The sequence below is a fragment of the Antechinus flavipes genome, chromosome 2 (genome assembly GCF_016432865.1).
Source record: "Antechinus flavipes isolate AdamAnt ecotype Samford, QLD, Australia chromosome 2, AdamAnt_v2, whole genome shotgun sequence".
In the NCBI taxonomy this organism is placed as follows: domain Eukaryota; kingdom Metazoa; phylum Chordata; class Mammalia; order Dasyuromorphia; family Dasyuridae; genus Antechinus; species Antechinus flavipes.
Window position 1 is genome coordinate 178564132 of NC_067399.1, and position 13035 is coordinate 178577166.

The 13035-nt window shown below is 31.2% G+C and overlaps 1 protein-coding gene across 3 annotated transcripts in view; it reads right to left on the reverse strand.

Annotated features, from left to right (window-relative positions):
- Positions 1–13035, reverse strand: part of AGPAT5 (1-acylglycerol-3-phosphate O-acyltransferase 5) — a 60011-nt gene that overhangs the window by 18408 nt on the left and 28568 nt on the right. For all 3 annotated transcript variants that reach the window (XM_051975991.1, XM_051975993.1, XM_051975992.1), the window contains one exon: positions 3191–3281. In XM_051975991.1, coding sequence (XP_051831951.1) covers positions 3191–3281 — 91 coding nt within the window. The remainder of the gene's footprint in view (positions 1–3190; positions 3282–13035) is intronic.

Genomic DNA, 13035 nt, shown 5'->3' on the forward strand with positions numbered 1-13035 from the left:
TAGAAATGCTGGTAACCAAACACTTGTAATATGCCACTGATTTTAAATTTCCCAATCCCCTGAGAAGCTGAGGAATGCAAAATGAAGTGTCTTCTTGTGTCTCCCAGCATAGTCTAATATCTTCCCTCAAATACTTATTTTTTCATATCAAACTTTTTAAATTTAAGCAAAATGTGTTCATTTTTAAAATGAATGTTTTGGGGGCAGATAGATGATACAGTAGATACAGCACCAGTCCTGAAGTCAGAAGAATTTGAGTTCAAATCTGGTCTCAGACGTTTAATACTTCCTAGCTGTGTGACCCTGGGAAAGTTACTTAACACCAATTACCTCATCCAAAAAAAAAAAAAAAAAAATGTTTAGTTTATTTAGCCATAATAAAAATGTTCTTTATGATTATTTAATAAATTATTTGCCTTAAATATAAATAAAATTCTATAAATGAACTTCCTAATGAAATGTTCATTTTGAGAGGGAGGCACTAAAGAAGGGAGAAATATTAGGAGTCATGTAATGAATGAGGTGATTAGAAGTAAATGTTGGTCCAAAATTTGCCCTTACCAACTTACGTTTCCAAAATATCATCAATACATGATATACAGCATTTACTGTTTTCAAGATATTCTTGATTCTTTTTTATCATTGTGATGGGATGAATTATAAGTTTTTAATCAAGGCTTTAGTTTAACAAGCTATGCAAAAAATGTTACAAGTACAAATAAATATGTACAAATAAAATTTTACTTTATGTTACACCTTGAGATGGGGGCGGGGGGAAGCACAGAGGGAACAATTCTTTAAAGATATGTAAAACCATACAAAATTTCTGCACATCAATGATATACTTCAATATTAAAACAAACCTACTTGTCCATGTGATATATATATAGTGATATATCACTAGCTCCACTGATCTCTCAGTTCTTTCCTTTTTCAGGTATTTTACACCATACATTACATTTAAATGAGATGTTCTATTTTTCACCAAATACATATACTTTATTAAGTTACATAAAGAAAAAATCCTTAATAAGAACATTAATGTTGTTTGTCCTTTGTTCTGAAAGAGGACCAATGACAGACATCAGGAAGGTGAAGTCTTAAACTGCAAATGAATTGATGTGAGGCAAGTTGTGCAAAGTCACCAGTCTCACTTTCTCCAAAAGCCATGTGAGTTCAGTGTCAAGATACAGATCAGGACAACTGGAGAAGGCCCAAGGACATTAATACTCTATTTTCAACTGTTACTACCTAGCACACAGAGTTCTAGAAATATATACTAAATATTCAAATAATAATAACAAGACATCTATTTAGAACATAATGTAGCCTATATTCTGATACTTCACAGCTATATGAATCTGGAAAAGTTGCATTCTTACTGTTTAATGTTCTAATCCACAAAACTGAAAAGACTCTTAAAATCCAATTATAACTTATAATGAGGGAAATAAAAGAATTTTGCTAAAGTCAAAAATTCCACTGACACACAACAGTATTATTTTCTTGTGAATTTCAGTCTCAAATTCTGAACTGCTCACCAGACTTCTTTACCTGGCAGCCTCAAAGACAACTAACTAGGTGGCACAATACATAAGAGTGAAATCATAAAAATTTGAACTGAAATCAGATCTCAGACACTTCCTAGTTATGTGACCTGGGCAAGTCACTTATTCATTTACTTCAGTTTGCTCATCTGCAAAATGGGGATAATCTATGAGGATATGCTATGAGGATAAAATATTGTAAAGTGCTTTGCAAACCTTAAAGTATTATATAAATGCTAGATATTACTTTTATTCTTCTTATAATTATTAGAAACTCAGAATTTTCCTAAACAAAATTAATTAATTTTCTCCCTAAATCCATCTGTTCTCCTACTTCTTTATGTCTGTCAAAGACACTCTTATTCTTCTACTCATCCAATTTAATGACCAGTCATTCTTACCTTTTTATACGATCACACCATCAAAGTCCAATTATCTGTCTAGTCTTATGTATTCTATTCCCTTAATACCTTTTTCATCCATTACTTTCCCTCCTTGTACTACCTACAACCACCCTATTTCATGCTCTCATTACACTTCACATGGACAACTACAATAAGTATTTAATTCATTTCTTCCTCTAGTTATTTCCTTCTCATTGTCCTTTTATCTCATTTCCTCTTTCATTATCCAAACAATCATCATATTGATATTTTTTTAACACAGGCTTAACCATGGCTCTAGGATTAACATTTCTAGAATAAAATACAAAAGCACTTGTTTGGTACATAAAACCTACCATAACTAGATTAATATCCTTCTAGTCAAATTTTATACATCTCACACACGATTCTAGTCAAATTTGTCTATTTTCCCTATTTGCAAATTTTCTTCTTCATGATATTTCATCTTCTATACGCATCTACTTGAGGCAATAGAAAGAGCACTGGACCTGGATTCAAGAAGTCCTAAGTTGAGATCCATCCTCAGATAGTTTTTAGGTGTTTGAATGTGGGCAAGTCATTTGATCTCTGCCTCAGGTTCTTCATCTGTAAAATGTGGATAATAAAAGTACCTAATTTCAAGGGATGTTGTGAAGATAAAATGAAATAGATGTAAAGCACTTGGCAAACTTTAAAAGCATTATATAAATGCTAACAGATGATCATCATTCAACATAATGATGTCATCTTTACAAAATTTTTTTCCCATGTCTGGAATGCTTTCCCTTCCTCATAACTACTCCTGCTAGTAGCTAGTATCTCTTAGGGCAATGATCAAATGATATTTCTATTTTACCAGATGATAAGTACTTTTTACACCTGAAATTATTTTTATACATTTTGTTTTCCATATCAGAATATGTAAGTTCATTTATTTAGGTCAGTTGCTGTTTCCTTTTTTTCCCCTTTGTGATATCTGGTATACATTTGATGAACTGAACATGTAAATAAAGAGACAGTATAAGCAAAACCTTGGCATCAAGAGTTTGTAATATGATCTTATTCCATTGTATAATAGAAAATGCATATAAAAAATGTAGTTTATAGTGCAAGGATATGTATATGTATGCACATGCATGTAAGCCTGCCTACATGGTCAAGGAAATTATTTCAAGAACGAATATAATTTATGAACTATCAGAACAACTTGTTAAAAATCAACTCTGAAATTAAAGACTGAAATTTTAAATTTCAACTTACCTTGTTCAGCAGCATAAATTTGACTAGCTGAAATAACTTTTGTTAGCTCTGGATTGTACCTTGTTCCCTCTGGAAAAATCACAAGATACATCTGTGAAAGAAATATATATGTGTGTGTGTGTCTGTGTATATATATATATATGTAAGCATATATATTATATAAATATACATGTTATTTTAAACAAATAAAATATATCAACCCATTCAGACGCTAAAAGAACTTTTTTTAATTAAAAAAACTCTTTCCTTCTACATATGATCTATATTTCAAATATAGTAATAAACATGCACAAATAAACCCAACAAAGACTAAAATACATACATATATAAAATACATTATATATCATGAATTCTTTGGCAGGATAGTCAAAGGCTTAATAATATTTCCATTTTCATGGCTAACAAAATTTACCTATTAAATACTGGCCCACATTACAATTATCACTTTTAGATTGAATTTTTTAAATGATTAACATTTTCTTATATCAGTACCAATACTCATCATCACATATACACACAATTTGTATAAAATCTTTATTTTAAATTATAGTGAGTATTCATTTTACAAAGAGTTGTCAACATAGACCTCCACTAAATAAAAAGCTCTTCCAGAATACTTACAATGATTCAATTTACACATAAGTTTTCAGGAACAAATCTAGTAGACAGAAGTAGGTATAATTTTAAGTGAAAAAACTAGACTTGAGAAATCGTAAGTGAATGTTAACAGAGTAGTCAATTATCCCAATCTTCATCCTTTTACTTTTAGACAGAGAACAAGAAACAAAGAAGGGTAGAAAGGGGAAGCTTAGATTTCTTTTAAGCCCTAATCTAATTTGAGACTTGGAAAAGCTGTAAAAGCTACACTGGCTTACAGACATGGTTTACAGACTCAAAATGGGTCAAAAACAGAGATTCCATGCCAGTTCTTTTCAATTTACCAGCATTCAGAGAACACATCAATCATAGAAGAAAAAATGGAGGAGATCATATGATAAACACATTTTGTTCTTTTCATCTGGAATATCTGAAAAAGGATATTAGATAATTGCTCATCTGCCAAAGAAACATTTTTCCTTTTTGTATTCTCTTTAAAATCAAAATTTATGCTTTATTAAAGGCATAGGATGATGATGGGAGAAATTTAGATTTTGAAATTTATTAGCATTTGGTTAGACTATCTAGTCAAACAATTGGACTATACAGTTATACTATGTATTACCAAAAAGAACTAAAGATGAAAAGAAATTGAAATATGGCAAAGACCCAGGAAATACTATGAGAATTCTGTTTAAAGGAGATAGGATGAATTTAAGAGGATGTAAACTTCTAGTTAAATGGGGATTACATTATTTTTGACTTCCATAAAGCCAAATTTCTGTTTTTTTAAAATGACATACTCTATACAACTAATTTTTCCATCTAAAAGATTTCAACCCCAATTCAATTAGATGAATATCAAATTACAACCCATAATACATTTTCCAGATACTACAAAGAACCAAACTACACAATCTGGGTGTAGTAGTCTAACACATTTAAATATCACCAAACAGAGAAGTAGAAGGCAAGATCTCTTATTTATGAGATGGATGTATAGAAAGGCAACCAATTAAATGCTTATATCAAAGGAAACAGGGCCACTGCTGGTTGTATTTCCTCCCTTTTCTACTATTGGTAAAACATGTAGGAGATAAGTCAGAAAAGGATGAATGTATGGTCATGTCCACTGCGCTTTCAAATACTTAAAAATCATTGTGTACAGTAATATACTAATGTATCATGATCTATTATTAACGTCATAAAAATCACAAAATATGATAGCACCTAATCAAGCCTACCCAAACAAAAATCCTTTAAACTTTGATGGATAATTGATAACTGAAGAAACATTATCTGAGACATATGATCTGAGACAAGTCCAAAGACTGTGAATACAGAACTGAAGATAGATTTTTTATGCATTAAAAATGAAGCCAATTAATTAAAAGAAAACAATAAGCAGGAAATAAAATTAGGCAATCATTTCTGACTAGAGAAAAAATTAGGAATTTTCCAAGTTGGGAGTGAGTGAACAGCTGCAATTCTCTGATAGCAGAAAAATACATGTAAGCACTCTCCCTAAGTGTCTATACTCAATCAAAAGAACATGGAAACGATAAATGATGATCAGTACAAGGCCAATTTTAAGATAAGATATATGGGTTGCTTGAGATTATGTAATTTTGAAAAAACTCTACAAATCTTTATATCTGACTGCATTTCTGGTGAGCATAACCTAGATGCTTCATTAAGGTTCTTTCAGTGGCAACCTCTAAGTTAAGGTGGTCCAGTTTCCCAACTATGGTTTAATTTCAAACAACATAACAAAGTATTCTCACAATTCCCAAAATTGAATAGTTTTTTCATAAGATAAAAATTAGACTAGATTCATAATTAAATAGACAAGGAATTGAAATAATTGCACAGATGAATCACAAAATGGAGTCACTATGGTTAACTCAATTCCCATACTATCACATTAGTGGTTATCTAACTTGTGCTTAAAAGTAACTAATAATCTCAAAAAATACATTCCTTTTAGGAGTCACTATGGTTAACTCAATTCCCATACTATCACATTAGTGGTTATCTAACTTGTGCTTAAAAGTAACTAATAATCTCAAAAAATACATTCCTTTTTGGAATATTCTACTTTTTGAAAAGTTTTACTATTTTTTAAAGAAACTTTTAATCTATATCAAATTGCTTGTTATCCTGGGAAAGGGGAAGGAAAAGAGAAAAATTCAGAATACAAAGTTTTACAAAAATGAATGTTGAAAACTATCTTTACGTGTATTTAGAAAAAATAAAATACTATTGGGAAAAAAAAGAAACTTTTAATTTTAAATATCAAGCCTAAATTTGCCTCTTTGTAACTTCCACATATAGAAATATTTTCATCTTTCAAAAGTCTTATCAGACTTACAGATACTTAGAAGATTATCATGTACACACTTCCTCTTCCTAAGTCTTCTCTTTGCTAGATTAAACATACTGAACTCTTTAAATTGATCCTCATATGGTGTGGATTGAAGGGCTTTTACCATATTGTAGTTCTCCTTTAGATATTCACTAGTTTAACAATATCTTGCCTAAAATATCTTTCCAGGTGAACATGATAGAACACACATAATCTGTACAAGACTGAATATAACATCACCTCTTCAGTCCTGTATATTGTTTCTCTTAATATAGCCTATGATTATGCTAGCTTCCTTAAATTACCATAACTAATAGAAAATTCTTAATGAATCTACAGTTCACTAAGATCCCAAGATCTTAAAAAGTTTATCTAGTCAACTCACATGATCTCATATTTGAGATGATTTTTTTAAAAAGCAAAGTTTTAAAATTTTGCATAACCACGTTGGGGACAGTATAGGGGCAGCTAAGTGGTGCACTAGATAAAGCACCAGCCCTGAAATCAGAAAGTCCTAAGTTCAAATCTGGCCTCAGACACTTAACACTTAACACTTACTTAACACTTCCTAGTTGTGTGACCCTGGGCAAATCACTTAACCCCAATTGCCTCAGCAAAATAATAATAATAATAATAACACAGCATCCAGTTCCAGCAGGGCACTCTACTAGTAACTTCCTTTTCAAACTGACCTTGGAACTGATCATTATTCTTTAGAAGTGCCCCCCTTCTAGCAGTTTACAAAGCCGGGGTTTGCTTGCTTAGGCTTAAATCTGTGAACTTTTATTTTTATATATATTCTGCTATTTCAAAATAACTATTCTCCTTTGTACTTCTACGTATTTTATTTTATGAATTTTTTAAAGCATTATTCTAAGAAAGGGTCCATAGATTTTACCAGACTGATAAAGGAATTCGTATATTTATATCACACTTATCCCACACCTCTACATTTTCTATAATAATCTGAAAAACATTTTAATTTATGACCTGAGCAGAAAAAGAACTAAAAGTTGCCTTTGTAAATTTTTGAACTTTGATCAAAGCAATGATCAACTGCTTTCACAGCATCCATGATAAAAAAAAAAAAAAAATCCTGGTAAAGGGGTATGATAGATAGAGGGACATATATTTTTGGAAATGGCCATTGAAGCAAATAGTTTGATTGACTATACATATTTGTCGTAAGGATTTGATTTGAGTCTTTTCCCAGTATGAAAGAGAGGTAGAGAGCAAATATTTTTGTTTAAAGAATTAATGTTTTGTTAAAATGTAGTCTAACTATACACCATTTCCTTGATCTAGTCTAATAATCTTGTCAAAAAAAAAAAAAAAGGTCAAGTGGGCATGAACTTTTACAAAGTTATGCTATTTCACTGTGATTATTATTTTCTTTTCTAGATGTTTATCAAACTTCTCTTTTAAGAGTATGTATAAAGGGACAGCTAGGTAGTACAATGTACAGAGCATCAGCTCTCAAGTCAGGAGGACCCAAGTTCAAATTGGCCTCTGACACTTAAAAGGTCCTAATTGTGTGACCCTGGGCAAGTCACTTAACCCAAATGCCTCAGCAAAAAAAAGTATGCAAGGATTCATTTCTATGATCTCCAAAGATCAAATGGTAATGAATGAAGATTCAAATGGTAGGTACCCAATAAATTACACAGAATTGTTGCAAAGGAGAATATTTTAAAAATTCACTACTAAAATAATTTGTTACATAACAAGAAGGGGGATGGAGGAATGGGAATGGATAGTCAACTTTCTCCCTTGGAATGTTTGCAAAGTATATGAGAAAGACATCTAACAATTTGCAAGACCCCTGGGAGATAGTAGGAGCTTCTGGGAAGATACAAAGGCTCTGTAAGTGAGGTAAGGTTGGATGCGATATAATCTTCATCATGGGTAGGGAGGTGGTACAGTAGAATACGATGTTGGACCTGAAATCGGAAAGACCTCAATTTAAATCCATCTTCAAATACTTACTACTACCCTCTGTGACTCTGGGCAAATCACTGAGGCTGTTTGCCTTGGTGTCCTCATCTGCAAAATGGGGATAATAATAGTACCTACCTCTTAGAATTGTGAGAATCGAATAAGATAGTAATTATAAAGCACTGAACACAGTACTTGGCATATAGTAAGTACTATGTTAGCTAAAATTTTTGAGAAAATAGCAAGGAAGTTAGAGATAAATCCGCCTTTCATATTTAAAACACTAGCAAGATTATACATATTTCTCAAGTTCACTTAAGATGCCTCTTCTTAAGGAACGGATTTCTAATTCAAAAAATGTTAAATGAATTCTTATAGCCAATCATTTAAAAATTGTCACTTTTTTTGAGTATTTATTAGGTTTTATATCTCATAGTATAGAGTTATCTTTTATTTTAATTGCCTTCATTTTATATCTCTCACTTCCTAAGTAAGCATCCCTTATAATGAAGTATAAAATAAGAGGGGGAAAAAAAATCAGCAAAATTAACCAACATCCACTTAGGTTAACAACATGTGATGTCTGACATAGCATTCAGTTTCAATGATTTAGGGGGAAGGGAAGAGGGTTACATAATGTTTTGTTGGGTTCAGGTTACTTAATGGTTACTTGTGATGGAGAACATGAGAAACAATCTTGTGCCATGATTTACTGCGTCATTAAACAAATTCATAAACATTTACTTTGTTTCTAGGTCTTTGCTGTCATAAAAAATTATGGTGTAAATATAAATTATAATTTATTATAATATATAATGTAATATTATATATTATATATAATAAATAATAATAATAATAGTTCCTTAGGAGGTATGTCTAGCAAGATACAACTGATGACATCTCTGGGTCTACAGATAATTTCATCACCTCTTTAGCATCCCAAATTGCTTCAAAGAACAGTTGAGAAAATTCATGGAATACACACTGGAAATATACGCTCAAATGCCGCAGACTATCTGAATAAATTGTACTTTATGAACATAACAAGCCCTAAGAAATGGCAAATATCAAGGATTTAGAGAAACATGGGAAGATGAAAAATAAAACAAAATGAAAGCAGAATAAAAAGATTTTTTTTAAATGACTTTAACAGGATGAACAAAGTCTACATGAAAATACTGCAAAACTATAATGTTAAAACTCCTTATTATCAAGGTGCAAGGGTAATGATAATTTATTTGAACACTCTCTAGCCATCAACTTAGTGTGTCTAAAGAAGTAACTACAGATAATTCATAGATATACTTCAACATGCTGTAGTTCACTTTTAAAAACAAATTTTCATTAGAAAAATTGGTAAATGCTTCAAACTATTTCTATGTATGGGTCTATCTCAATAACTGAAATTTATTTTGCATTCAAACTTTTTTTTTTTTGGCAAGGCAATCTGGGTTAAGTGATTTGAGCAAGGTCATACAGCTAATAAGTGTCAAGCTTCTAAGCCAAATTTGAACTCAGGTGCTCCCGACTATAGGGCTAGTGCTCTATCCACTGTATCATCTAGCTCTTTCCCCACCCCAATCTTCTTAAAAAGAAAAAATTTGAGTTTAAATATGTAATTTGTTCTGATTCATTTGCATGTCAAATCACTACTATCTAGAATATTTATAGACCTACCCAAGCTGTTAATTTTCTCACTGTGCCCTGTTAGCTTTCCTGTTTTCTGTCCCCATACTGATCGTCAAGTCATATATAGTATAGTGTTTTCCCCCCAAAGGGCTAGGAAATTCACCTTTCAAATACTCTTCTGCACCTAAATGACTAATAACAGCAATAATGAAAACCCATGTTAAACTTTGAAGTTATTCTTGCTGTTGTTCCCAAATTACTAACATCAGATAAATCAGCAAATTCACAGATGTCCTATTTAAAAAGTTTGCATTCATTATATATAATACTACACACAAACACACACACATATGTATATTACACTATAAAAAACCATATCTCAGAGACAGAGATAGAAAGACACATTTGTACAAAAATATTTATAGCAGCTCTTTTTGTGATAGCCAAAAATTGGAAATTGAGGGGAAGCACATCAACTGAGATTTGTCTGAACAATCCATAATATCAATTGTTGTAGAGTATATATTGTGTATAAGAAATGACAAGCACAGTGATTTCAGAAAAACCTAATATAAAGTGAAGTGAGCAGAATGAGGAAAGCACTGTACATAATACAGCAATATTATACAATGCAAAATATTGTACAAAAATCACTTAGCCATTTTTAGCAATATAATGATTCAAGACAATCCCAAAGGATTCATGATGAAGCATGCTATCTGCCTAAGGAACTGATATTGTCTGAATAATGAAACATTATTTTTCACTTTCTTTCATTCTTTTGTTGCTACTGTTGTTGTCATTGCTGCAGTCTTCTTATACAAAATGACTAATATGTAAATGTTTTACATGTTTGCAAACATATAAATTATATTGGATTGCTTACTATTTCAGTGAGAGGGGAGAAGAGGAGAAAATGAATTTGGAACTCAAAACTTTAAAGAAAAGTTTTGAAATTATTTTAGCATGTAATTAAGAGACAGACATAAGATTTTTTTTGTGATGTTTTGTTTTGTTTTAATTTTTTAAAATATTTTTTTATTGACAGAACCCATGCCAGGGTAATTTTTTTACATTATCCCTTGCACTCAATTCTGTTCTGATTTTCTCCTTCCCTCCCTTACTCTATCCCCCTCCCTCAGATGGCAAGCAGTCCTATACATGTTAAATAGAGACATAAGATATTTTTTTTAAAACTTCCTTTTTCATAAAACTGAAATTATTAAGATATTTATTTCTCTAACCTAAAAGGGGGAGGGGAAAGAAGTCCACACTTTAAAGTTTAAGATGGAATTGAGGACAAAAGGCCTTTCCAGGGGAAATGAATTAAGGATGATACCAAAACTTAACTCTAGATGTTATTAGCATCACCTAACCACCTAAGGAACTGTTGCAAAGATCAACCAAAAAAAGCAGGGTTTTCTTTGGCATTCAAGGTGAAGGAAAATTTTTTCAAACCCAGAAGCAATAATCTAGGAGGAATTGGTTAGGCTAGTGTTAACATCAAATTGTATTTTAACATATTATACTTTCCTTGTTGAATAGTCTTAAAAATTTTACTTCAAAGTATCTTAGGGCATGAGAGACATGATGGAATTATACCAATTTTTACATTTTACCCAAGGATTTGGACATAAAATGACAAGAAATTAAATGGTTCTTTTTTCTGGCAGACTTCTAAGCACAAGATATAATATTCTTTCTTTGACACTATATAGAAAAGTATACATATGTATATATATGTAATATTATAATTTTCAAATAGATATCTATATACACATATATGTATATCCCATGCATACACTTATTTTAAACAGTTTGTTTTCACTATTTTTAGAAACTTCAAGAAATCTACAATAAATATTATAGAATTATCATTATTTATAGCAATCAAAACCAAATCATTTCCTTATTTCTACCTAGATGATATCAATCATCCAATCCTTAGGTCAACTACAAAAATAAAAATAATGGCTGGTACTTTAAAAATCTAATCTGGGTTCAATGACCAACAAAATCATATTCCTATAGCGAAGTCCTGTATTTAGAATAAAAATTTTTTAAATTTAATTAAAAAACGCTTTTCTAACTTTCTAAACTGTATAATGAATTCACTGAAACCTCTCAACCTCACTTTTCTCCTCTTTAATGTGACAGGGATTGAACTAAATGAATTTCAGTAATATTGTAGAGGAAAACAAATTAGCTTTTATTACAAGTTTATTCAGTGCTAAGCATTTTACAAATATTATTTCATTGATTTTCAAAATATGTTCAGGTATTTTTATCTCTATTTTACAGTTGAGGAACTAAAACGGACAGAAATTAAGTGACCAGTCTAGGATTACACAGTTCTTCCATATCAGAAGCTGGATCTGAATTTTGGTGTTCCTGACTTCTGGGCCCAGCCTCTATCCACTGTACCAGCTAGTTTCATTTTTAGCTTCAGACCATGATTCTGTGAGTTAGACAAACTGAATCAAGTTCATATTAACACTCAACATAAATCAAAACTGAAAGATATATTATGGCCAAATGGAAGCACAGTTCACAGGCCTTCTAAGAAAAGGATATTTGATAGAATAGGTTTAATAAAGTACTGAAAACAATCAATTGGCATTTATTAAATACCTACTATTGTCAAGTACTGTGCTACAATGCTAAAAATACACAAACAAAAGAAACCAATAATAATTCAACAAGCATTTTTAAAAAACCTAATTTGTACACTGCAGTGTACTAGAAAGGGAAGAGAATAAACATTATATGCCTTCCATGCCCTATTATCTTTTCTGATCCTTACAACAACCCTGAAAGATATTGTTAGTATCCCCATTTTACAAGTGAGGAAACTGAGGCAAATAGCATTTAAGTGCCCAAAGTCACATAGCCTTTATGAATCTGAGGCCAGATGTGAACTCAGGTTTTCCTGAATCTATGCAGTGTTTTATCCCCTACCACTTCACTGTCTCTATGGAGAAAGCCAAAATAAATATAACACAGACCCGACCTTTAAGGGACTTAATCAAAGAAAGGAAATAAATATATAGAAATAACTATGATAAAAGTAAGCCAGATAAATACAAATGAGAAATCTACCCAAAGTTCTGTGGAAAATGAGTCATAAGAATTGAAGAAAAATGAGCAAGCAGAGGTCAAGAATTTCCATCTATTAACCCCTCTTATTTTTCTAATATTCCTGACCCATTTCACAAAAGAATCATGGAAATGGGAATAGCTTCAATGTTCAATAAGCAAAAAATTATACATATACATTGAGAACCATACTGTCCCTCAAGTCCATATCTAGTCAATGGCC